The sequence below is a fragment of the Ranitomeya variabilis genome, chromosome 2, assembly GCF_051348905.1.
Source record: "Ranitomeya variabilis isolate aRanVar5 chromosome 2, aRanVar5.hap1, whole genome shotgun sequence".
NCBI classification, from domain to species: Eukaryota; Metazoa; Chordata; class Amphibia; order Anura; family Dendrobatidae; genus Ranitomeya; species Ranitomeya variabilis.
Window position 1 is genome coordinate 734,888,642 of NC_135233.1, and position 27,377 is coordinate 734,916,018.

The window sequence follows — 27,377 nt, forward strand, 5'->3', positions numbered from 1 at the left end:
TCACGCAGTTACTACACATGTGACTAATCATTAGATGCGGTTTTACCGCATCTAATGATTGTCTATGGGAAATTTACAGTGCGGCGACGGAGCGTCGCCGCATTGTAAACAGACATGCTGTGTTCTGAAAAGATGCGCTGCATGTCCGTTTACGTGGGTCTGCCGCATGCGTGTTTTAATGCATAGTGGAGACGGGATTTTATGAAATCCCCTCCACTATGCTGTAACATCTGGTATATAGTATGTGTCGCAGCTGCTAGATGGTGAGACGTTTAAAACATTTGAAACACTTAGGAAAGAGTTCCCTTTGGAACATACTATGTTTTATCAGTATCTGCAGCTGTGGCATGCATTCTCTAGACAGTTAAGAAGGTCACCGATAGTGATACAGAGTGATAGTATGTTGAATATAATTGGTCCACAAAGGGGTACTAGGGGTCTTATATCGTTAATTTACTGGGGATTGTTGGACACGTTCCCGGACAAACACCCGCTGATGGATAGAGCTAAATGGACGAGGGATTTTGGAGATATATCAGATGACCAGTGGGAGTCGATTTACAATATGTCCCTAGAATATCTATAAGTGAATCTGGGAGGGTGTCGCAGTTATTCACCATGCATAGGGTATACAGGACCCCGGTGTGGATGAGAAAGGCTGGACTAAGAACGGACTCTGGATGCCTGAGGTGTGCGATGGATGAAGCGGACATTCTTCACATGTTGTAGTCTTGTCCACAATTGCAGGCATTTTAGATAGTGGTCCTAAATTTAATAGAAAGAGTGATAGAAACAAGTATTTCTCGAGATCCATTGACATGAATTTTAGGACATGTGGAGGGGGTGGTGTCGGATGAATGGGGCAAACTGGCAATTGCCAGAATGCTTTATGTTGCAAGGAAGACTATTACACTGCATTGGTTAGATGAAAATCCTCCTACTAGGAAGGAATTCGTGAACAGAGTTAACTTTGTAGCTCTTATGGAGCAGAACGTATATATAAAAAGAGGCAAAATGAATCATTATGATTCATTTATCATGCCGACCCTTCGGTGACCTACGATCATGTGATGGGGACACTGATGGGCGGGATTAGTGATGCGCTTCCAGTAAGTGTGTGTTAAGTGCCGATGTCAAAAATTGACAGCAGCATTTAGCTAACAGCAGTGGGTGGATCGCGATGCCACCCACGGCTGTTGCGGGCACATCAGCTGTATATATTAGCTGAAATGTGTCCAGAAAGGTGCGGGCTATTAGGCCCGATGTCAGAAAGGGGTTAACCCTTCAGGTGCATCATAGAAATTAAAGCAATATGGAAGGGGGAAAAAAAATGAAGATTTTACTTTTTTCCACAAAAATGTTACTTTAGCCCCATATTTTTTATTTTCACAAGGGTAACAGGAGAAAATGGACCCCAAAATTTGTTGTGCAGTGTCTCCTGATTATGCCGATACACTACTACTACACTACTACTACTGTTTGGTTGCATAGCAGTGCTCGGAAGGGAAGGAACATTGTTTAACTTTTTGAATGCAAAAATGGCTGGAACCAAGAGCGGACACCATGTCAAACTTGGAGAGCCCCTGATGTGCCTAAACAGTGAAAATCCCCCCCACAAATGACCCCATGTTTCAATTGATCTAGTGTTTTCCTGGTATGTGAATTTTATTATGTAGTGGCATACGAAAGTTGTGTATCGTGAATCAGGTTAGCATATGCGAGTTGTGCAAGAAAGAAACAGAAATGAATTTAGTAGTCCATGGACGAGTGGTAGTGTTTGAAACCAGGGCTTTGGAGTCGGAGTCGTAGCTCATTTTGGTGGAGTCGGAGTTGGAATAAAATGGACCGACTCCGAAAATATATACTAAATTGGGTACAGTAGTCCAATGCAGTTTGTGGGGAATATTTTTTTCTTAAGAATTTGGGAAAGTTATGAAACGTCCTATAAATGTCTGTCCTATTCCTGATCTAAGGTCTAGACTTTTAGATGAGATGAATCTGTGCTGTGGTTTATGTTCATGGTAAGTAGTGAAGCTTCTCCTCTACTGATAAGGGGTAAAAAATAAACACACAGGGAAGGAAAGCCTACATTCATCTCAGAATTTCTGGAGTGAACAGAAAAGCAGGATTAAAGAAGGTAAGTACTTCCTAAAGCATATCTAAACTTTCAATAAACTGTGCATAAATCAATAGTCCAGTATATGTTGTCTCCGTATGCTTGTTTTAGTTTGTATTTCCTCTTAGCTCATGTTTGGAGAAATTAGCTGCCCTGATGACTTGTATACACTACTAGATGGTGGCCCGATTCTAACGCATCGGGTATTTTAGAATATGCATGTCCACGTAGTATATTGCCCAGCCACGTAGTATATTGCCTAGTTACGTAGTATATTGCCCAGTTACGTAGTATACTGCCCAGTTATGTAGTATATTGCCCAGTGATGTAGTATATTGCCCAGTGACGTAGTATATTGCCCAGTGACGTAGTATACAGCACAGAGCCACGTAGTATATTGCCCAGCGACGTAGTATACAGCACAGAGCCACGTAGTATATTGCCCAGTTACGTAGTATATTGGCCAGTGACGTAGTATATGGCCAGTGACGTAGTATACAGCACAGAGCCACGTAGTATATTGCACAGCGACGTAGTATACAGCACAGAGCCACGTAGTATATTGGCCAGTCACGTAGTATATTGCCCAGCCACGTAAGTCACAGGTTAAAAAATAAAAAATAAACATATACTCACCTTCCGAGGGGCCCCTTGTAGTTCTGTCGACTGTGTGAGGTGCAGGTGGCAGCTTCCGGTCCCAGGGTGTGATGACGTCGCGGTCACATGACCGTGACGTCATGGCAGGTCTTTCTCGCGCAGGCGCGCAGGGCCTGTGATGACGTCGCGGTTACATGACCGTGACGTCATGGCAGGTCCTTGTCGCATAACATCCTTAGCACTGGAACCTGCCGCTTGCATGGAGCGGTCACCGGAACGTCGCGAGGAGCGGGAAAGGCGGCTGAAGGTGAGTATATAATGATTTTTTATTTTTTTTATTATTTTTAACATTTGATGTTTTTACTATTGAGGCTGCATAGGCAGCATCAATAGTAAAAACTTGGTCACACAGGGTTAATAGCGGCGGTAGCGGAGTGAGTTACCAGCGGCATAACGCGGTCCGTTACCGCTGGCATTAACCCTGTGTGAGCCGTGACTGTGGGGAGTATGGAGCGGGCGCCGGGCACTGACTGCAGGGAAGTAGGGAGGGACTAATCGGACTGTGGCAGTCGCTGATTGGTCGCGGCAGCCATGACAGGCAGCTGGCGAGACCAATCAGTGACTTGGATTCCATGACAGACAGAGGCCGCGACCAATGAATATCCGTGACAGAAAGAAAGACAGACAGACAGACAGAAGGACAGACAGAAAGACGGAAGTACCCCTTAGACAATTATATAGTAGATACATAGAACAGTGTTCCCCAACTCCGGTCCTCAAGAGCCACCATCAGGTTATGGCCCAGGTGATAACTGCATCACCCTCACAGGCAGGGTATTCATCACCTGTGAAATACTAAGGAAATCCTGAAAACATGACCTGTTGGTGGCTTTTGAGGACTGGAGTTGTGGAACACTGACATAAAATATAAGGGGAAAAAATGTTTAACGTCTCAAATTTGTAAATACAGTAACAATATCGATGAGGACATATATATTTGTGTGTGTGTTCTGGAATGTGATTCATCACAAACATGCTCCCTCCCTCCTCCCCTCTTTGTAGACTGTGAAGAAACATGATGTGAAGCATTTAGTGAGTTGTACCCTGCTGAGACAAGCCATGACATTGAAAGTTCAGAGTAAAGCTATTTAACAACACATTTTACAAACTTCATACTTATCTGTCCTATTGATTTATTCAAAGATTGCTTTATTTCTATCCCGAATTATACAGTGCATGCTTCCCTATTCTTGCAGGAATTACAAGATACTTTTTTTTTTTTACAAGACAATTATTTTGAGAGCGAATTTACATAATTACAAAATGTTTAAGAAGCATCTTATGAAGTCAGCTGTATTTGAGCATTTTACAGTGACTCAAGATAAAAAAACATTTTGTGTGTCAGGGTATACGTGACCCAGATGAAAACAAATGATATGATGCCAAAATCAGGCAGTGATAAAAATGCTCCTTCAAGAGCTTCCAATCTAAGAAGACATTTACAACGCTGCCACCCAGAAGTTTACAAAGCTGTGATTGAAAAAGATCACAGCAGCACCAAGAACCCAGCACTTCCCGCCAGGCAAAGGAGGAGAAAAGAGCGTCTCAAACATCAGTTACAAGATATTTTGTAAGTGACAAAGTTACTGTAACTATGACAGAAGATGTGTTCAAATGACAGCTCATGGAGCTTGTTGTGAAGGACAGTGTACCATTATCATTATTTGCACAACCAGCTTTTGCAGCTCGTAATTGAGAAATGGCTCACAAACTTGGTGTTTCTCTTGAAAGAGAAAGTATTAGAAAATTAGTGATTGAAGAAGCCCTTAACCAAAAGGAAGATCTTAAAAAGACTCTCAAGAGACGCTTTGTGCTTCTTAAATAGATACCTGCACACGTCACAGAGTGAACTATTTTGCTATCAACATTCGATATGTTTGTGACAACAAAAAAATTGTTACTAAGACGCTGGCAGCAAAAGATACTAAAGCTCTTCACAGCAGCCAGTTTCTCCACACCTTAGTGGAAAAAGTTCTGCAAGATTATGAACTCAAAAAAAGAACAGGTTCTTGCTATTGTAACTGATAATGCTTCAAACATGATAAGTACAATTAAACTGATGAATGAGAATGAAGGTGAACAGCAGCTAGAAGAACATTTCACATTCACTATGTTGGAGATGGAAGGCCACAGTGCTGTTCCCATAACTGAGGAACAAACAGTTATTACTACAGAAGAACAGCAAAATGATTCTTTACAATTAGATGATCTTGTTGAAGCTGCTTCACACCTCTTTCCGATTCATCACATGCGCGGTGTTGTGCACATGCTGCAGATGGCAATAAGAGATAGTCTACAAGAGAGACATGCTGATACTCTGATTAGCAAAGAAGAAATTGGCTATTGCTGCCAAAACCCCTAAAATTGGTTCTATCTTGAAGAGACTTGCTGGAAAAGGGGCAATTGTGGATCAAGCCACTTGGTGGGGCAGCACCTATTTAATGATTCAGTGATTGCTTGACCTGAAATCCTTCCCTGCAGGTATGGCCAACCCTCAGGTAATACTACATGAAGGTAAATGGACACAGGTGGCCGAATTGAAGGCTGAATACCATGATTGGGATGAGTGGAAAATTTTTTTCACGTGTGTGGAATGGGTCAAATAACCAAATTTTATTCAGGTGTGTGTGTCTTTGGTGTTAACTTTTTTATTTATTTATTATAATAGAAAAAAAAGGACTCTAGAAAGAAAAGGATAAAAAATAAAATAAAAATAAAATGTTTTTTTTTTTTTGTAAATAAAAAAACAAAAACTTAAACGGACGTCAGTAAAAATAAAAAAAATAACTGAGCACCTTCAATTATCTGACACTACTCCTGACAATATCCAGTAAAAAATACTGCAGTAAACCCTGATGGCTACAGTATGTTTTTACTGTCCCTACTCTACCCCTATCAACCAATCTAAATTGATGCGGTGCAAGGGGGGAAGGGGCGCGCAGACAGAAAAGATAATATCCTGGCATCCTGGCCAAAAGGGAGCAGAGATACTGATCAGTGATGCGCATCACTAAGGCCTCTTTCACACTTCCGTCGGAATGTGAACGTCGCAATGCGTCGTTCTGTGCAAAAAACGTATCCTGCAAAGTTGCCCGCAGGATGCGGTTTTTTGCACATAGACTCGTATTACCGGCGCATCGCGAGGTATGGACACACGTTCCATACGTCGTGCACTGGATGCGCCGGTAATTGGCGGACTGTCGTCACAAAAAATGTTCAATGTAACGTTTTTTGTGCGACGGGTCAGCCATTTTCGACTGCGCATGCGCTGCCGAAACTCCGCCCCCTCCTCTCCGGACTGCAGAATGGGCAGCGGATGCGTCCATCCGCTGTCCACGTCGTGCAGAGAATTCACAATGCCCGTCGGTACGTCAGCCCATTGCATTGCAACGGGCCCGTAACGACGGAAATGTGAAAGAGACCTAATCAATGGCTGAAGGACTGTGGTGCAAAAAGGGTGTGGGTTTTGAAAGAAATGTACAGGAGAAAAAGAAAAAAAGTCCTGGACAAAAAACAGAGCACAGGTGCCGATCAGTGATATGTGTCACTGATCAGCGCTCAGTAGTTGAAGGACGCACTAAAAAAAACTGCCAAAAAAACAAGTTATCAAGTACTGATCAGCGCTCGGTGGCAGAGGGTGTTGGGGTTTGTAGGGTGGGTGCTTTAGGAAAAAGCAGGGGACAGGAATGGATCTGGAACATTTTTTCTTGTCTCAGCAACAGCAGCAGTGATAGGAGGAGGTACTGGGACACTACACTATCTGTGGTAAAATATAATTGCCGGGTGGTTACCAAAAACCTATGTCCTGTTGTGTGGTTTATTCAATAAATTGTCCTATACTGACATCTACTGTCCAAAGAATAAAGGTGCATGAGTTTGGTCACATGACACTCTCAGCTGGTTTCTTGCGGAAGCCTCTAGAAGCTGCTGAGTTAAAAGTCAGGGAGGAGTTCCTGTGAGGAGTGACGTGAGGAGAGATCGACTTCCTAGGCTGCTCTGTCTTCAGCTGAGGTCCCGCTTCCCTTAATCTTCCATTGACCAGGAAACTGCCACAGCCTACGCCAGGAGGGCCTGTTAAATTTCAGTCTTCATAGAGACAGAAGAGATAGAGCTGCACAAGGGCTCTTCTGCTACACTCCACGCCTTTAACCCCCAGAGCTATTTTCGGCTTTGTATTTTCGTTCCCCTTCTTCACAGAGCCATAACTTTTTTATTTTTCCATCAATATGGCCATGTAAGGGCTTATTTTTTGCGGGAAGAGTTGTACTTTTGAACAACACCATTGGTTTTAACATGTAATGTACTAGAAAACGGGGAAACAATTCCAAGTGCGGTGAAATTGCAAAAAAAGTGCAATCCCACACTTGTTTTTTTTGTTTGTCTTTTTTGCTAGGTTCACTAAATGCTAAAACTTACCCACCATTATGATTCTCCAGGTCATTACGAGTTCATAGACACCAAACATGACTAGGTTCTTTTTTATCTAAGTGGTGAAAAAAATTCCAAACTTTGTTAAAAAAATAAATAAAAAAAGGCGCCATTTTCCGATACCCGTAGCGTCTCCATTTTTTGTAATCTTGGGTTGGTTGAGGGCTTATTTTTTGCGCGCAGAGCTGACGTTTTTAATGATACCATATTGGTGCATATACAATCTTTTGATGGCCAGTTATTGCATTTTAATGCAATGCCGCGGCGACAAAATTTTTTTTAATGCTGGTGTTTTTTCTCGCTAGCCACTTAGCTATCAGGTTAATCTTTTTTTTCAATTGATAGATCGGGCGATTCTGGATGCACCGAAACCCTATATGAGCATGTTTGATTTGATTTTTATTTTATTTTGAATGGGGTGAAAGGGGGGTGATTTCAACTTTTATATATATATTTATTTAAAAAATTTTTTGGCATGCTTAATACCACAACCCAATCGGCTCTGCTACATAGAGGCGATGATCAGATCACCTGTGTAGCAGAATTGCTCACTTGCTATGAGCGCCGACCACAGCTAGCCGGCACTGACAACCACAGAGGTCTCCAGGAGACCTCAGGTTGTCATGCCAACACACCGGTGACCCGCGATCACGACGGGGTCACCGATGTGCGTATTTCCAGCCCGATGGCTGGAAGTGCGATTTAAATGCCGCTGTCAAGAGTTTGACAGCAGCATTTAACTAGTTAATAGCTGCGGGTGGATCAAGATTCCTCCCGCGAAAATTGCGGGCACATGTAAGCTGTTCAAAACAGCTGACATGTCCCAGGAAAGATGTGGGCTCACCACCAGAGTCCACATCAAAGGGAGGGAGTCCGACATTGGCGTACTATTATGCCCGATGTCGGTAAGGGGTTAATGGTTCTGCCAGCGTGAGTGCATCATGTGTCCTGCATATTCTACTGTATACCGAGACAGGGAACCGTATCAGGGCTTAATTGTGAGTAAGCAGTGAACACTATTTCCACAGTGAACCGAACTGTATAGGCCCATCCTTGGTAGTAATATAACTGAAGGACTGTGTGAATTAAGATAGTAGCCCGGTATATAACTGGCAGTCAGCTGATCATTATTTAAGCCATTAACTGGGAAGATTCCTTCTTAAACGGGACGGAGACCATCTCTCTTGCTACCTAAAATTTCCAGCTTGTATGAAGGACTGTGATACCATCACTATGGACTATGTATTTTGAACTGAATACAGTAAAGACTCCCTTGTGATTACATTAATACCCTTGTCAGCATTCATCCTTGAAACTGCGCACACACACACACTAAGCGGCTGTAAGGGCTCAGTATGAGGGACACAGGGCTAGCACGCCACAACACCGCCTGTGACATTCCCAATTTCTTTATTGTTGGCAGAGCCTGGCACCTATAACATCTAGTTCCCCCTGGGCACTGCAATAGCACAGGCTTCATACAGTATGTGGCACCACAAGTCTCAGTAGATGCAACACAGTGACTGCTCTTAAAAGTCTCTAAGCTGGAATGAGCCGATGCAGAACAATCTCTGCGAGTTCAGACCGAGTCTCTGCTCCCAGGTGGAATCGAACGGCATAGTTTGATCGCTCCACTCAGCACTGGGGCTGGTAACACTGCGCTCTCCTACCACTAGCTTATGATCAGTGCTATTAGAGCACCGATAATAGCTGGATTTCAATGTTTCAGGCAATATCATTGCTTGAAACACTGGAATTATCTGTATTATTCAAGGTTTTTTTATCCTTGGTTATTACACATTTAAATTAGGCCATTTGGGCCATATGCTTTTTACTGCTTTTGCATAGAATAAAATGTTGGAATAATATAATATATTAAGATCTATTAATTAAGATGTGGGACAACCCCTTCAAGTTTTTTTTTTTCATGAAAAGTTCATCATTATATTTGATAATAAGGATCAACTTCCTCAACTGTAGACATTTTTTTTAATTAAATATTAAGGTTGGTCCATGACTTTGTCTAAGCTTTTAATTCTGGGTTTCTGTGTATTGGGAGTTTGAAATCCCGGCTCTTGCTGCACACAGGTAATCAGTTGTACACATTACCTTCGCGACCTTAGACATATCCATACGTCCTGCTTGGGAAGGGGTTCCCGACCTTGCACGTATGGATACATTGTGGCGAAAATGCGGCACCACGACTGGAGACACGGTGATCGCATTAAATTGCCTGCTGTTTCTGACAGCAGTTCTGAAAGGCCTATTGACCCTTTAACAAGCCTTGCTACATGACTTAAGGTACCTTCACACTCAACAACTTAACAACGATAACGATAGCGATCCGTGACGTTGCAGCGCCCTGGATAGCAATATCGTTGTGTTTGACACGCAGCAGAGATCAGGATCCTGCTGTGACATCGTTGGTTGGAGCTAGAAGGCCAGCACCTTATTTCGTCGCTGGCTCACCCGCTGACATTGCTGAGTCGGCGTGTGTGACGCTGATTCAGCGATGTCTTCACTGGTAACCAGGGTAAACATCGGGTTACTAAGCGCTTAGTAACCCGATATTTACCCTGGTTACCATTGTAAATGTAAAAAAAACAAACACTACATACTTACATTCCGGTGTCTGTCGCGTCCCCCGGCATCCGCTTCCCTGCACTGTGTCAGCGCCGGCCGGCCGTAAAGCAGAGCACAGCGGTGATGTCACCACTCTGCTTTACGGCCGGCGCTTACACAGTGCAGGGAAGCGGACGCCGGGGGACGCGACAGACACCGGAATGTAAGTATGTAGTGTTTGGTTTTTTTTACATTTACAATGGTAACCAGGGTAAACATCGGGTTACTAAGCGCGGCCCTGCGCTTAGTAACCCGATGTTTACCCTGGTTACCCGGGGACTTCGGCATCGTTGGTCACTGGAGAGCTGTCTGTGTGACAGCTCTCCAGCGACCACACAACGACGAAACAGCGACGCTGCAGCGATCGGCATCGTTGTCTATATCGCTGCAGCGTCGCTTAATGTGACGGTACCTTTAGGATAAAAGGCAGATTAGAATCTCAGTTTGCAGACACTGTTTCCAGGGTGCTGCCCCTTATCAGTGCAACGCATGAGATCTGGTTTAGCCAGGTAAGAGGCGTCTGACCCGGATCCAAGGAGCAACCTTTCTCCTTGTTGAGAATTACATGGTTTAACTTTTATCCTGTCATGAGGCTCTTTAACCCCTTCCCGACCTTTGACGCATACGCTGCGTCATGAAAGTCTGTGCCAATCCGACCTATGACGCAGCGTATGCGTCATGGAATGATCGCGTACCTGCAGATCGGGTGAAGGGGTTAACTCCCATTTTACCCGATCTGCAGAGACAGGGGGAGTGGTGCTTCAGCCCAGGGGGGGTGGCTTCACCCCCCCGTGGCTACGATCGCTCTGATTGGCTGTTGAACGTGAAACTGCCAATCAGAGCGATTTGTAATATTTCACCTAAAAAAATGGTGAAATATTACAATCCAGCCATGGCCGATGCTGCAATATCATCGGCCATGGCTGGAAATACTTAAGTGACCCCCCCACACCCACCGATCGCCCCCCCAGTCCTCCGTTATGGGGTCCGGTCCCCTCCGTCCGCCTGCCGGCTCCCCCGTCCTCCTGTCCGCTCCCTCCTTGTTTGAATTCACCCCCCTGTGGTCCGATCACCCCCCCTGTGCTCCAATCCACCCCCCCACCACCCCTTCATACTTACCGATCCTCCCGGTGTCCGTACGTCTCCTCGCTGGGCGCCGCCATCTTCCAATATGGCGGGCGCATGCTCAGTGCGCCCGCCGAAATCTGCCAGCCGGCAGATTCCTTACAAGTACATTTTGATCGCTGTGGTAGGTTCTATCACAGCGATCAAAATAAAAAAAATAATAAATACCCCCCCCCCCCTTTATCACCCCCATAGGTAGGGAGAATAATAAAATAAAGAAAATATATATTTTTTTTTTTTCGTTTTCCACTAGGGTTAGGGTTAGAACTAGGGTTAGGGTTAGAACTAGGGGTAGGGGTAGGGTTACGGGTAGGGTTAGGGGTAGGGTTAGGGTTATGGCATGTGCGGATTTGGCCGCGGATCCGCAGCGGATTGGCCGCGGATCCGCAGCGGATTGGCCGCGGATCCGCAGCGGATTTGGCCGCGGATCCGCAGCGGATTTGGCCGCGGATCCGCAGCGGATTTGGCCGCGGATCCGCAGCGGATTTGGCCGCGGATCCGCAGCGGATTTGGCCGCGGATCCGCAGCGGATTTGGCTGCGGATCCGCAGCGGATTGGCCGCTGCGAATTCGTTGCAGTTTTCCATCAGGTTTACAGTACCATGTACACCTATGGAAAACCAAATCCGCTGTGCCCATGGTGCGGAAAATTCCGTGCAGAAACGCTGCGTTGTATTTTCTGCAGCATGTCAATTCTTTGTGCGGATTCCGCAGCGTTTTACACCTGTTCCTCAATAGGAATCCGCAGGTGAAATCCGCACAAAAAAACACTGGAAATCTGCTGTAAATCTGCAGGTAAAACGCAGTGCCTTTTACCTGCGGATTTTTCAAAAATCGTGCGGAAAAATCTCACACGAATCCGCAACGTGGGCACATAGCCTTAGGGTTAGGGTTGGAATTAGAGTTAGGGTACCGTCTCACAGTGGCACTTTGATCGCTACGACGGTACGATCCGTGACGTTCCAGCGATATCCATACGATATCGCTGTGTCTGACACGCAGCAGCGATCAGGGACCCTGCTGAGAATCGTACGTCGTAGCAGATCGTTTGGAACTTTCTTTCGTCGCTGGATCTCCCGCTGTCATCGCTGGATCGTTGTGACAGCGATCCAGCGATGCGTTCGCTTGTAACCAGGGTAAACATCGGGTTACTAAGCGCAGGGCCGCGCTTAGTACCCCGATGTTTACCGTGGTTACCAGCGTAAAAGTAAAAAAAATAAAACCGTACATACTCACATTTCGGTGTCCTTCAGGTCCCTTGCCGTCTGCTTCCCGCTCTGACTGTCTGCCGGCCAGAAAGTGAGAGCACAGCACAGCAGTGACGTCACCACTGCGCTCTGCTCTCACTGTACGGCGGCACTCAGTCAGAGCGGGAAACAGACGGCAAGGGACCTGAAGGACACCGAAATGTGAGTATGTACGTTTTTTTTTTTTTTTACTTTTACGCTGGTAACCACGGTAAACATCGGGTTACTAAGCGCGGCCCTGTGCTTAGTAACCCGATGTTTACCCTGGTTACCCGGGACCTTGGCATCGTTGGTCGCTGGAGAGCAGTCTGTGTGACAGCTCCCCAGCGACCACACAACGACTTTCCAACGATCACGGCCAGGTCGTATCGCTGGTCGTGAACGTTGGTAAATCGTTATGTGAGACGGTACCCTTAGGGTTGGAATTAGGGCTAGGGTTGGAAATAGGGTTAAGGATAGGGTTAGGGTTGTGTTGGGGTTACAGTTGTGGGTAGGGTTGGGATTAGGGTTAGGATTAGGGTTGGATTTAGGGTTACGGGTGTGTTGGGGTTAGGGTTGTGGTTAGGGGTGTGTTGGGGTTAGGGTTGTGATTAGGGTTATGGCTACAGTTGGGATTAGGGTTAGGGGTGTGTTGGGGTTAGTGTTGAAGTTAGAATTGAGGGGTTTCCGCTGTTTAGGCACATCAGGGGTCTCCAAACGCAACATGGCGCCACCATTGATTCCAGCCAATCTTGCGTTCAAAAAGTCAAATGGTGCGCCCTCCCTTCCAAGCCCCGACGTGCGCCCAAACAGTGGTTTACCCCCACATATGGGATACCAGCGTACTCAGGACAAACTGGGCAACAACTATTGGGGTCCAATTTCTCCTGTTACCCTTGCAAAAATAAAAAATTACTTGCTAAAACATAATTTTTGAGGAAAGAACAATTATTTTTTATTTTCACGGCTCTGCGTTATAAACTTCTGTGAAGCACTTGGGGGTTGAAAGTGCTCACCACACATCTAGATAAGATCCTTTTGGGGTCTAGTTTCCAAAATGGGGTCACTTGTGGGGTGTTTCTACTGTTTAGGCACATCAGGGGCTCTGCAAATGCAACGTGACGCCCGCAGACCATTCCATCAAAGTCTGCATTTCAAATGTCACTACTTCCCTTCCAAGCCCTGACGTGCGCCCAAACAGTGGTTTACCCCCACATATGGGGTACCAGCATACTCACAACAAACTGGGCAACAAATATTGGGGTCCAATTTCTCCTGCTACCCTTGTGAAAAAAAAATTGCTTGCTAAAACATCTTTTTTGAGGACAGAAAAATGATTTTTTATTTTCACGGCTCTGCGTTGTAAACTTCTGTGAAGCACTTGGGGGTTGAACGTGCTCACCACACATCTAGATAAGTTCTTTGGGGGGTCTAGTTTCCAAAATGGCGTCACTTAGGGGGGGTTTCTACTGTTTAGGCACATCAGGGGCTCTGCAAATGCAACGTGACGCCCGCAGACCATTCCATCAAAGTCTGCATTTCAAATGTCACTACTTCCCTTCCGAGCCCTGACATGCGCCCAAACAGTGGTTTACCCCCACATATGAGGTATCAGCGTACTCACAACAAACTGGGCAACAAATATTGGGGTCCAATTTCTCCTGTTACCCTTGTGAAAATAAACAATTGCTTGCTAAAACATCTTTTTTGAGGAAAGAAAAATGATTTTTTATTTTCACGGCTCTGCGTTGTAAACTTCTGTGAAGCACTTGGGGGTTGAACGTGCTCACCACACATCTAGATAAGTTCCTTGGGGGGTCTAGTTTCCAAAATGGGGTCAATTGTGGGGGGTTTCTACTGTTTAGGCACATCAGGGGCTCTGCAAACGTAACATGATTCCCGCAGACCATTCCATCAAAGTCTGCATTCCAAATCGTCACTACTTCCCTTCCGAGCCCCGGCATGTGCCCAAACAGTGGTTTACCCCCACATATGGGGTATCAGCGTACTCAGGAGAAACTGGACAACAACTTTTGGGGTCCAATTTCTCCTGTTACCCTTGGGAAAATAAAAAATTGTGGGTTAAAAAATCATTTTTGAGGAAAGAAAAATAATTTTTTATTTTCATGGCTCTGCGTTATAAACTTCTGTGAAGCACTTGGGGGTTCAAAGTGCTCACCACACATCTAGATTAGTTCCACTAACGATTGGAGCTAATTTTCCATTCAAAAAGTCAAATGGCGCACCTTCCCTTCCGAGCCTTGCCGTGCACCCAAACAGTGGTTTACCCCCACATATGAGGTATCGGCGTACTCAGGAGAAATTGCCCAACAAATTTTAGGATCCATTTTATCCTGTTGCCCATGTGAAAATGAAAAAATTGAGGCTAAAAGAAATTTTGTGTGAAAAAAAAGTACTTTTTCATTTTTACGGATCAATTTGTGAAGCACCTGAGGGTTTAAAGTGCTCACTATGCATCTAGATAAGTTCCTTGGGGGGTCTAGTTTCCAAAATGGGGTCACTTGTGGGGGAGCTCCAATGTTTAGGCACACAGGGCCTCTCCAAACCTGACATGGTGTCCGCTAACTATGGAGATAATTTTTCATTCAAAAAGTCAAATGGCGCTCCTTCCCTTCCGAGCCTTACCATGTGCCCAAACAGTAGTTTACCCCCACATATGAGGTATTGGCGTACTCAGGAGAAATTGCCCAACCAATTTTAGGATCCATTTTATCCTGTTGCCCATGTGAAAATGAAAAAATTGAGGCTAAAAGAAATTTTGTGTGAAAAAAAAGTACTTTTTCATTTTTACGGATTAATTTGTGAAGCACCTGGGGGTTTAAAGTGCTCACTATGCTTCTAGATACGTTCCTTGGGGGGTCTAGTTTCCAAAATGGGGTCACTTGTGGGGGAGCTCCAATGTTTAGGCACACGGGGGCTCTCCAAACGCGACATGGTGTCCGCTAAAGATTGGAGCCAATTTTTCATTCAAAAAGTCAAATGGCGCTCCTTCCCTTCCGAGCCCTGCCGTGCGCCCAAACAGTGGTTTACCCCCACATATGAGGTATCAGCGTACTCAGGACAAATTGGACAACAACATTCGTGGTCCAGTTTCTCCTTTTACCCTTGGGAAAATAAAAAAATTGTTGCGAAAAGATCATTTTTGTGACTGAAAAGTTAAATGTTAATTTTTCCCCTCCATGTTGCTTCTGCTGCTGTGAAACACCTGAAGGGTTAATAAACCTCTTGAATGTGGTTTTGAGCACCTTGAGGGGTGCAGTTTTTAGAATGGTGTCACTTTTGGGTATTTTCAGCCATATAGAACCCTCAAACTGACTTCAAATGTGAGGTGGTCCCTAAAAAAAATGGTTTTGTAAATTTTGTTGTAAAAATGAGAAATCACTGGTCAAATTTTAACCCTTATAACTTCCTAGCAAAATAAAAATTTGTTTCCAAAATTGTGCTGATGTAAAGTAGACATGTGGGAAATGTTATTTATTAACTATTTTGTGTCACATAACTCTCTGGTTTAACAGAATAAAAATTCAAAATGTGAAAATTGCAAAATTTTCAAATTTTTCGCCAAATTTCCGTTTTTTTCACAAATAAACTCAGAAATTATCAACCTAAATTTACCACTAACATGAAGCCCAATATGTCACGAAAAAACAATCTCAGAACCGCAAGGATCCGTTGAAGCGTTCCTGAGTTATTACCTCATAAAGGGACACTGGTCAGAATTGCAAAAAATGGCAAGGTCATTAAGGCCAAAATAGGCTGGGTCATGAAGGGGTTAAAGGGTCAATATTGACTTTTAGGATTGCTACTTCCAACAGGTGGCACTAGCGTTCTACTCCTCTTCCTCTCTGTAGAGGTAATGTGCATATTTAACTTCCCAGAGGACCATTGCAGGCTTGGCATGTCACTCTCCACAAGGAGAAATGTTCCACTTTGGATCCCGAGAGAGAAGGAAACATGACAGTGAATGAGCAGGAACAGATAGTTTGACCAACGTGGGTAGCAGGGAGCGGAACACAGAACTGGTGGAGGATGCAGGACAGCGGGTAGAGAGCAATACATATGTGGGATAAATAGTGAGGTTTGGCTGGAACATACAATACCTGTATGGTCACACGAGGAGGGGGTGCTATAGGGTGTGAAGTTTCGGTGACCTAAGGAGAGAAAAATACCATTAGATAAACATAGTGATGACATATCATAGTGAACTAAAGTACTAAATAGTACTAGAAAGTATAAGAAAGAAGGCCTGCATCCGAGTAGCAGCATGAATAGAATATAGGTCAGTAAAACACATCATGACACAAACATATTGAGGATATTAAGGAAACATTACAAAGTCTAGAGAAGAGAAAAAAAACAAAAAAGGGGGGTATTTAGAGCCTCACCATGCCTTGTCATTGCTCCAGTCAAAAGGTATTGCAATCAATACTGCTGACAAACAGCGTTCAAACAGGCAATAGAAAAAATAATTATCAGTACTGAAATTAATAACATTTCTTTTTACTTCATCTGTCAAAAACAAGGATGTCACGGATCCCTACTCCGTGGTGTCACTTATTCGTGACGTGCCTGCTCTCACACGTGACTTGGGGTTGTGCCTGCAAGGGTTAATCTATCTCCCCTCTCTCAGTCCAGCATTCAACCTCTGTCCTATGCTGTAATGGGAGCATAAATCACACACCGACCCAGGCCACACACCCGCTCATACGCGCTGCCACCACTCATCGAATACACGGGCGATAAGTCCCGGACTAATAATAATACTAATAAAAATATGTCTATCACTCATAAGGCTCACACACCTTTAGGCTATGGATTCCTTAGAACATTCAAGGTTCAACTTGTTAAAAGTTTTATACTTTAATAACAAAAGGGTCAGTGCTTACAATAAGAAAAGGTACAAAAATATGATAATAAAAAGACATACAACTTATGCAAAACAGTATCAAAGTAAACAGGAGAAACTTACAGAAGTTATCTAACTGGTAGTTGCTTCTGCTCCCTGAGGGTAGGACGAATGTAGATTGGATCACACCAGCTTCTCAGGCTGCCCTCACATGTGAACACAATTCTCTGACTGCAGCCTAAATTTATAACTTTGGTCTGAGGTCAGGTTTCTAGACCGGGTCCTCAGGCCAATATCATAACTGCTGCCTGTTTGATTGGGCCACGGCCGCACCCCCAATGAATATATTATTCTCTCTTTTGGAGAGGTTCTCAGGGATAGATTACCTCAGGCCACAATTTAGCATCTCCCCTCCAAGACCTCAGAGGTGTCAAGTGTTCCTTTGTTCTTGGCCTTAGCCAGACCTCCTGGTGAGATCTGGAGACCCAATGTCTACTATTCCCAAGGAAGTACCTGTTAACACCTAGGTGCGACTTGCCTTCAGGACAGATGTTACATTATCACTAGTCACACATATAACCCTAGACATATGTCACTACACACATATAGATATATATATATATACACACATACACATATTTCACCACACCTCCCTCCTTATGAACGTGCATGGGGGTTGACTTACAGGTCAGCTCCCGAGCACGTATCTGGTTCTGCCCCATCTTGGCGAGAGAGGCCATCAGCATTGCCATGATCAACGTCCTTCTTGTGCTGTATTGTGAAATCATATTGCTGAAGTATCAAACTCCATCTAAGCAATTTCCCATTGTCCCCAACTACTCTGTTGAGCCAACTCAATGGGCTATGATCTGTGATCACGGTGAAGTTGCGCCCATAGGGGTATGGTTGCAGCTTCTGCAGAGCCCACACAATTGCCAAACATTCCTTTTCAATGGTGGCATAAGCCACTTCTCTGGGCAGGAGTTTCCTGCTTAGGTACAGAATTGGGTGTTCCTCTCCTTGTTGGTTCACCTGGCTGAGAACTGCACCTAGCCCATAGGTGCTGGCATCTGTCTGCACTACAAACCGGCGAGTGAAATCTGGGGCCTGCAGGACGGGTGAACTAACCAATGCCGACTTTAGGGCAGAAAATGATTCCTCACACTGAGGACACAGGAGACAATTTTAGGAAGTCTCTTCCTGGTCAGATCAGTTAATGGTTTGGCCAGAGCACTGTAGTTTGGTACAAACCTCCTATAGTAGCCAGCCGTACCCAGGAAGGACAGTACCTGCTTCTTGGTTCGTGGGGTGGCCCAGGCTGTAATGGCTTCTACCTTCCCTGGCTCAGGTTTTAGCAGTCCTCCCCCCACCCGGTGTCCCAGGTATTGTACTTCCCGCATGGCTACCTGACACTTTCCTGGCTTAACAGTAAGACCTGAAGTTTTAAGCTTTTGCAACACCTGCGAAAGATGTACGAGGTGTTCCTCCCAAGAATCACTAAAGATGGCTATATCCTCAAGATAAGCGATGGCAAAACCATCACATCCTTCCAATAAGTGATTGACCAACCTCTGGAAGGTCGCAGGGGCATTCTTCATACCAAAGGGCATCACCAGAAACTCAAACAGCCCGAATGGCGTTATAAAGGCAGACCTCTCCTGAGCTTCCCTGGTCAGGAGTATCTGCCAGTATCCCCTACTCAGGTCCATGATGGTGAGGTATGATGCTATAGCTAGCTGCTCTAACAGCTCATCTATCCTCGGCATGGGGTAGACCTCTGTTGTGAATTACACTTTTTTGGCTCCCTCTTGTGGTCACTAGTGATATGACTGGGATTGTCTTTCCTCAGTTTGGCACCCACCTGGGTCGTTAGTCCAGGGGTGTTGCTATATAAACTTTCTGGATCCTCAGTCCAGTGCCTGGCATCGTTGTAATCAGATCCTTTCTGTTTGCTCCTGTCTGCTGGTCCTGGTTATTGCAAAATTAAGCTAAGTCCTGCTTCCTTGTTTTTTGGTTATCTGTACTGCTCTTATTTTCTGTCCAGCTTGTACTAAATGTGATTCCTGATTTTTCTGGAAGCTCTAGGGGGCTGGTATTCTCCCCCCGGGCCGTTAGACGGTTCGGGGGTTCTTGAATATCCAGCGTGGAAATTTTGATAGGGTTTTTGCTGACCGTATAAGTCATCTTACTATATTCTGCTATTAGTCAGTGGGCCTCTCTTTGCTAAATATCTAGTTCATTCTTACGTTTGTCTTTTCTCCTTACCTCACCGTTATTATTTGTGGGGGGCTTGTATCCAACTTTTGGGGTCTTTTCTCTGGAGGCAAGAAAGGTCTATCTTTTCCCTTCTAGGGTTAGTTAGTTCTCCGGCTGGCGCGAGACGTCTACAACCAACGTAGGCACGTTCCCCGGCTGCTGCTATTTGTGGTGCTAGGATTAGATATACAGTCAGCCCAGTTACCACTGCCCTATGAGCTGGTTTTTTATGTTTGCAGACTTGGTATGTACTTTTGAGACCCTCTGCCATTGGGGTGACAACAGTATGCCAGGCCAAAGTTGAATGTTTAATGCATTGCAGAAGTGGGATAATAAGAAAGGAAATTCTGAGTTTTTTTTTTTTTTCCTCTCTTTGTTCCTCCCCTTTACCTCTGAGTGGCTTGTGCTTGCTGCAGACATGAATGTCCAGACCTTGATTACAAGTGTGGATCAGCTTGCTGCTCGAGTGCAGGGCATACAAGATTTTGTTACCAGTAGTCCAATGTCTGAACCTAAAATACCTATTCCTGAACTGTTCTCTGGAGACCGATTCAAGTTTAGGAATTTCAGGAATAATTGTAAATTGTTTCTATCTCTGAGACCCCGTTCATCTGGAGACTCAGCTCAGCAAGTTAAAATTGTTATCTCTTTCTTACGGGGCGACCCTCAGGATTGGGCCTTCTCGCTAGCGCCAGGAGATCCGGCATTGGCAAATATTGATGCGTTTTTTCTGGCGCTCGGATTGCTTTACGAGGAACCCAATCTTGAAATTCAGGCAGAAAAAGCCTTGCTGGCTATTTCTCAGGGCCAGGATGAAGCTGAAGTGTATTGCCAAAAATTTCGGAAATGGTCCGTGCTTACTCAGTGGAATGAGTGTGCTCTGGCCGCAAATTTCAGAAATGGCCTTTCTGAAGCTATTAAGAATGTGATGGTGGGTTTCTCCATTCCTACAAGTCTGAATGATTCCATGGCGCTGGCTATTCAAATTGACCGGCGTTTGCGGGAGTGCAAAACTGCTAATCCTCTGGTGGTGTTGTCTGAACAAACACCTGATTTAATGCAATGTGATAGAATTCAGACTAGAAATGAACGGAAAAATCATAGACGTCAGAATGGGTTGTGTTTTTACTGTGGTGATTCTACACATGTTATATCAGCATGCTCTAAACGCCTAACAAGGGTTGTTAGCCCTGTCGCCATTGGTAATTTGCAACCTAAATTTATTTTGTCTGTGACTTTAATTTGCTCATTGTCTTCCTACCCTGTTATGGCGTTTGTGGATTCAGGTGCTGCCCTGAGTCTTATGGATCTGTCATTTGCCAAGCGCTGTGGTTTTGTTCTTGAGCCTTTGGTAAATCCTATCCCTCTTAGAGGTATTGATGCTACGCCATTGGCGGAAAATAAACCGCAGTTTTGGACACAGGTAACCATGTGCATGACTCCTGAACATCGGGAGGTGATTCGTTTTCTTGTTCTGCATAAAATGCATGATTTGGTCGTTTTGGGTCTGCCATGGTTACAGACCCATAATCCAGTCTTGGATTGGAAGGCAATGTCTGTGTCAAGTTGGGGCTGTCAGGGAATTCATGGTGATTCCCCGCCGGTGTCTATTGCTTCCTCTACTCCTTCGGAAGTTCCTGAGTATTTGTCTGATTATCAGGATGTATTCAGCGAGTCCAGGTCCAGTGCTCTGCCTCCTCATAGGGACTGTGACTGCGCCATAGATTTGATTCCAGGTAGTAAATTTCCTAAGGGAAGACTATTTAATCTGTCTGTACCTGAGCATACCGCAATGCGTTCGTATATCAAGGAGTCTCTGGAGAAGGGGCATATCCGTCCATCCTCTTCCCCTCTTGGTGCGGGATTCTTTTTTGTGGCCAAGAAGGACGGATCTTTGAGACCTTGTATTGACTATCGGCTTCTGAATAAAATCACTGTTAAATTTCAGTATCCTTTGCCTCTGTTGTCGGACTTGTTTGCCCGGATTAAAGGTGCCAAGTGGTTCACCAAGATAGATCTTCGTGGTGCGTACAACCTTGTGCGCATTAAGCAAGGAGATGAATGGAAAACTGCATTTAATACGCCCGAAGGTCATTTTGAGTACTTGGTGATGCCTTTTGGGCTCTCTAATGCTCCTTCAGTGTTTCAGTCCTTTATGCATGATATTTTCCGGAAGTATCTGGATAAATTTATGATTGTTTATCTGGATGATATTGTTTTTTTCTGATGATTGGGACTCGCATGTAGAGCAGGTCAGGATGGTGTTTCAGGTTTTGCGTGAGCATGCTTTGTTTGTTAAGGGCTCAAAGTGTCTCTTCGGAGTACAGAAGGTTCCCTTTTTGGGTTTTATTTTTTCCCCTTCTGCGGTGGAGATGGACCCAGTCAAGGTCCGAGCTATTCATGATTGGACTCAGCCCACGTCAGTTAAAAGTCTTCAGAAGTTCTTGGGTTTTGCTAACTTCTACCGTCGTTTTATCGCTAATTTTTCTAGCGTTGTTAAACCTTTGACGGATATGACCAAGAAAGGTTCTGATGTTGCTAACTGGGCTCCTGCAGCCGTGGAAGCTTTCCAAGAGTTGAAGCGCCGGTGTACTTCGGCGCCTGTTTTGTGCCAGCCTGATGTCTCACTGCCCTTTCAGGTTGAAGTGGATGCTTCTGAGATTGGGGCAGGGGCCGTTTTGTCACAGAGAGGCCCTGGTTGCTCTGTAATGAGACCATGTGCCTTTTTCTCTAGGAAGTTTTCGCCTGCTGAGCGGAATTATGATGTTGGCAATCGGGAGTTGTTGGCCATGAAGTGGGCATTTGAGGAGTGGCGTCATTGGCTCAAGGGTGCTAAGAATCATGTGGTGGACAACTTGAAGTTGTCACAGGAGAAGGCTCAGCGTTTTGCCAACCGCCGCCGCGGTGTGGGTCCCCGACTTCGTGTTGGGGATTTGGTATGGCTGTCTTCTCGATTTGTTCCTATGAAGGTCTCCTCTCCTAAATTTAAGCCTCGCTTCATCGGTCCTTACAAGATATTGGAAATCCTTAATCCTGTGTCCTTTCGCTTGGATCTTCCGGTGTCGTTTGCCATTCACAACATGTTCCATAGGTCTCTGTTGCGGCGGTACGTTGTGCCTGTGGTTCCTTCTGTTGAGCCTCCTGCTCCGGTGTTGGTTGAGGGTGAGTTGGAGTACGTGGTGGAGAAGATCTTGGATTCTCGTCTCTCCAGACGGAGGCTTCAGTATCTGGTCAAGTGGAAGGGCTATGGCCAGGAGGATAATTCCTGGGTGGTTGCCTCTGATGTGCATGCGGCCGATTTAGTTCGTGCCTTTCACGCTGCTCATCCTGATCGCCCTGGTGGTCCTGGTGAGGGTTCGGTGACCCCTCCTTAAAGGGGGGGTACTGTTGTGAATTAGACTTTTTTGGCTCCCTCTTGTGGTCACTAGTGATATGACTCTGGGATTGTCTTTCCTCAGTTTGGCACCCACCTGGGTCGTTAGTCCAGGGGTGTTGCTATATAAACTTCCTGGATCCTCAGTCCAGTGCCTGGCATCGTTGTAATCAGATCCTTTCTGTTTGCTCCTGTCTGCTGGTCCTGGTTATTGCAAAATTAAGCTAAGTCCTGCTTCCTTGTTTTTTGGTTATCTGTATTGCTCTTATTTTCTGTCCAGCTTGTACTAAATGTGATTCCTGATTTTGCTGGAAGCTCTAGGGGGCTGGTATTCTCCCCCCGGGCCGTTAGACGGTTCGGGGGTTCTTGAATATCCAGCGTGGAAATTTTGATAGGGTTTTTGCTGACCGTATAAGTCATCTTACTATATTCTGCTATTAGTCAGTGGGCCTCTCTTTGCTAAATATCTAGTTCATTCTTACATTTGTCTTTTCTCCTTACCTCACCGTTATTATATGTGGGGGGCTTGTATCCAACTTTTGGGGTCTTTTCTCTGGAGGCAAGAAAGGTCTATCTTTTCCCTTCTAGGGTTAGTTAGTTCTCCGGCTGGCGCGAGACGTCTAGAACCAACGTAGGCACGTTCCCCGGCTGCTGCTATTTGTGGTGCTAGGATTAGTTATACGGTTAGCCCAGTTACCACTGCCCTATGAGCTGGTTTTTTATGTTTGCAGACTTGGTATGTACTTTTGAGACCCTCTGCCATTGGGGTCATAACAGACATGATTTAGGTCATGATTTCTTGGTGTTGTGTGGATGGTACCTTTCATAATGGAAAAGGCTGTTATGGTCCATAGATTTCACAATTCTGTTGGAAGTGACCAGCCATCACAAATAATGACTATAGTATCCAGAAACTTGGTATTTTTTTTATTTCGATGGATGATAAAAGTGAGGACTGAGATTATGGTATTGATCTTATTGACTAAATATGAGCGATTCTGGGGGACCTGTCCAGACAACAAAAATGTCATCTATGTATCATTTCCCCATGAGGAATAGTGTTGATAGCTCACTAGTATAGGGGTGTTTATCCTCAAAGTCCACCATAAAAACATTAGTATATGAGGGCGCTACGTTCGTTCTCATCGTGGTCTCGGTTAGTTGTTGACAGAATCGATCCTTGGTCAGGATAATCGTAAGTATTTCCTCACAAAACTGTTTTTTTTTGCATTGGGCTCAAGTCTGAATTACTGTCCCAAAAGTCTTTTGTGGCACATAAATCCAATTGATGATAAATACTAGTATAGAGACTGTTTACATCCATAGTAACCAGTAAACTATTAGTAGGGATGGGGCCTATGTTTGTGAGGGATTTGATAAAAATCATCTTTATCAAATAGGAAAGATCTGGTAGGTTTCACTAGATGTGTGAAGATTCTTTCCAGAACAATGGCCAATGGGGAGAGGACAGAATCAGTGGAGGCTACAACTGAATTTTTGGAAGGGCATAAAAGACTGGTGCTATCAGGTGACAATTGGTTATAAACTCCCTGAGCTTTGTGTCAATGGTATTGTTGTGGAGATATTTCTCTAGTATGTTATGGATCTCAACCCTGATCTCAGTTAGAGGATTTCTGGGTATAGGCTTATAGGTTTTACAGTCTTGTAGCTGTGAATGTATTTTGTTTCTGAAGTAACCCTTGTCCATCACAATGACGCTGCCTTTGTCGACTGGTTTAATAATTATTTGCTTGCATTGAATGAGGCTGTTGAGTACAGCCTGTTCATTGAATGTGAGGTTACTTTGGATCTGTAGTTCACCATTAGTGATAAGCAAGTATACTCATTGCTTGGGTTTTCCTTAACACGCTCGGGTGGTCTCCGAGTATTTGTAAGTTCTCGGAGATTTGGTTTTCCTTGCCTCAGCTGCATGATTTTACAGCTGATAGACAGCTTGAATATATGTGGGGATTCCCAAGCAATCAGGCAACCCCCACATGTACACAGGCTGGCTAGCAGCCGTAAATCATGCAGCTGTATCAACAAAAACTAAATCTCCGAGCAGTTACAAATACTCGGAGACTACCCGAGTGTGATCTGGAAAACCCGAGCAACGAGTACACTCGCTCATCACTATTCACCGTCCTAGGTCTCTTTAGCATCTCAGATACAGCTGTTTACCAACGAGAAAAGTTTCAACAGGGTAGTAAGTTCTAGGAGGATTGTATTGGTCCATCAGTGGAGGCCTAGTTGGTGACTGGTCTAAGTAGAATTGTTGATTGCACTTTTGGTGGGACTTCCAGAGATGCCTTTTCAGAAAAGTGTGCCTTCAATCAGACTGTGCGATAGAAGCTATGCAGTTCTTGATCTGAAGAAAATGGATTAATGTCGGGGATTTTCGCAGAAGGACAGGCCTTACGGTTATAAATTCAGTTCATATGAAGTGAGTATATGGGATGAGATGTTGTAGATGAGAGGTTCTGGCCTACCTGTGACCTGGTCTGCATCCTTGGACCTCTGGTTCCGTCTACCGCTTCGCCGTCTCGATTTCCTTGTGGTCGATTTCCTCTGGAACCTAAAAAAAGGGTTTTGTAGGGAAAGAGACTCGTCGCTTCCAGAACTGGAATAATATGAGCGAGGTTGTCGTGTAGGTCTGTAGAATTCTGTGGACTGCCATCGATAAACCTGGCCAGATATATAATCTTCAGAGTCTTTGAAGAATTTCCTGCGTTTTTTGGATTCCAATTTGGTTTTAAATTCCGCAAGATTCTTGTCTACCTTGGACTTGATGGTTTGCCAATCCTCCAAAGTGCTTGTATTAACAAGTTGCTGTTCAATGATTTCTACTTTTTGCTTCGCCTCAGTTACAGCTGTGTGTAGAAATTCCAGGGTAAGTAGAATTAGGTCCATAGAACACTTATTGAGAATAGCATCAAACTTGTTACAGTAATCAGGCTGATCAAGGAAAAGGGCAGGGCGTAAGTGGGAACGTAGACCCCTCGGGATACGCTGCACCTTGTAGTATTCTGCGAGGGTGGCGTTATGTAAATCCAATGAGATAAAGCGTTTTGATGCTTGTTCATAATCTCGAGTCTTGAGGTCTCCTGTTGGAATCTGGAGAAAATGACTAGATGATGCTACTCGAGAGATGATAGCGTTGGCTTCAGTATCGTTGTAAGTAGCCGTTGGTAATGACATTTGTGCAGTGATGAACAGGTGCAACAGTCAGATTTGTACAAAGTAGGTGAAAAAGACTAGCACTGTCCTTTTAAAAATAGTGTGCTCGAGGAAGGGACTCTTGGTACAGACTAATCGAAGTAGAAACCTCAGTAACCACAAAAAAGAACAGAACTGTAGGTCTTTCTGAACTGTTGTTATTTATTTGGATCCGACAAAGTCAAAACAGATATGGTCCGACGTTTCGACAGAGAGCGCTTTTTGCCAAGGACATCTGAAGGGGATTACAGAAGATACCTATTATACAGTGTCGCAAATGATATACAAATATATACAGAAAATATATACACAAACAGGATATGCAAAGGTAAATACTAGTGATGAGTGAGTATACTCGTTGCTCTGGTTTTCCTGATCACGCTCGGGGGTCCTCAGAGTATTTGTTAGTGTTCGGAGATTAAGTTTTCATCACCGCAGCTGAATGATTTACAGCTACTAGCCAGCTTGTTTACATGTGAGGATTCCCTAGCAACCAGGCAACCCCCACATGTTCTCAGGCTGGCTAATAGCTGTAAATCATTCAGCTGCGGTGATGAAAACTTAATCTCTGAACACTAACAAATACTCAGATCACCTGAGCGTGATCAGGAAAACCAGAGCAACGAGTACACTCGCTCATCTCTAGTAAATACATGGATCAAATGGGGGATGGGGGTAAGGAACAATGAGGAAGAGGTCCATAGGAAACAATCACCATCTCCTATTACAGGTGCGGTAGGTAGAAGCTTAATGAAGCAATTATGTCTATTGTAAGGACATACAGAGCATAATAAAGTGCAGCAAGTAATATAGATAGAAATAATGCACACCATATAGGGGGAGGGGAGTATCAGAAACAATACAGCCCAAAACTTAGATGGAGGGAGCAAAAGTAACAGTAAGGTAAAGGGGACGGATATGGGGGAAAGAGCCAGGAAAGAAAGGGGTGAAGTAAAAGGATAGCTAGCAGACTGATAGGCACGGCTTTATAGAAGGGTTAATACATATGGGGAGCAGCTCAGCCGTCCTGGAAGATATAGAAATGGTTTACACTCCATGTATATGATGACTAATAGCAATAACTGCGCACAGAGGCGGGAGTGTGCACGGAGAGGTAATGGCGGCAGCGGAGTACCTGCACAAGCACCGGGAGACGCGGCGGGGTGTGAGGCTGGGACCGTGTGAGGCTGCAGCTCCTATTTATGCGTCCCGCACACACAGCTGCACATGACCGGAAGTGTTCAGGGACCGGAAGTGACGCATGTAGCCTCGGTGACTGAACAGCACTGTAGTGTGGGGGACGCTGGGATGAAGCGTCACTGTTGTGGGCGTGGCGTAGATAACGACCTGGTGGGAGGGTAAAGGTGGTGTCACTGGGGGATTACCATGGAGACCCGGGGGAAGCGGCGTGCAGAGAGAAGACACGGGAGGGAATGAGCAGGAATGCTGGAATGGAGGGAGGGGAAAAGAAAACAGTGACTAACATGAGGGA

At 44.8% G+C, this 27,377-nt stretch overlaps 1 protein-coding gene across 1 annotated transcript in view; it reads right to left on the minus strand.

The window, feature by feature from the left end:
- Positions 1-27,141, minus strand: part of LOC143807727 (uncharacterized) — a 40,212-nt gene extending 13,071 nt beyond the window's left edge. Inside the window, exons 1-3 of the mRNA XM_077289595.1 lie at positions 27,021-27,141; positions 25,159-26,120; positions 16,295-16,345 (exon numbers count right to left, since the gene is read on the minus strand). Of these exons, the coding sequence (XP_077145710.1) occupies positions 16,295-16,345; positions 25,159-25,867 (760 nt within the window). The 5' untranslated portion in view covers positions 25,868-26,120; positions 27,021-27,141. The remainder of the gene's footprint in view (positions 1-16,294; positions 16,346-25,158; positions 26,121-27,020) is intronic.
- Positions 27,142-27,377: the final 236 nt, after the last annotated feature.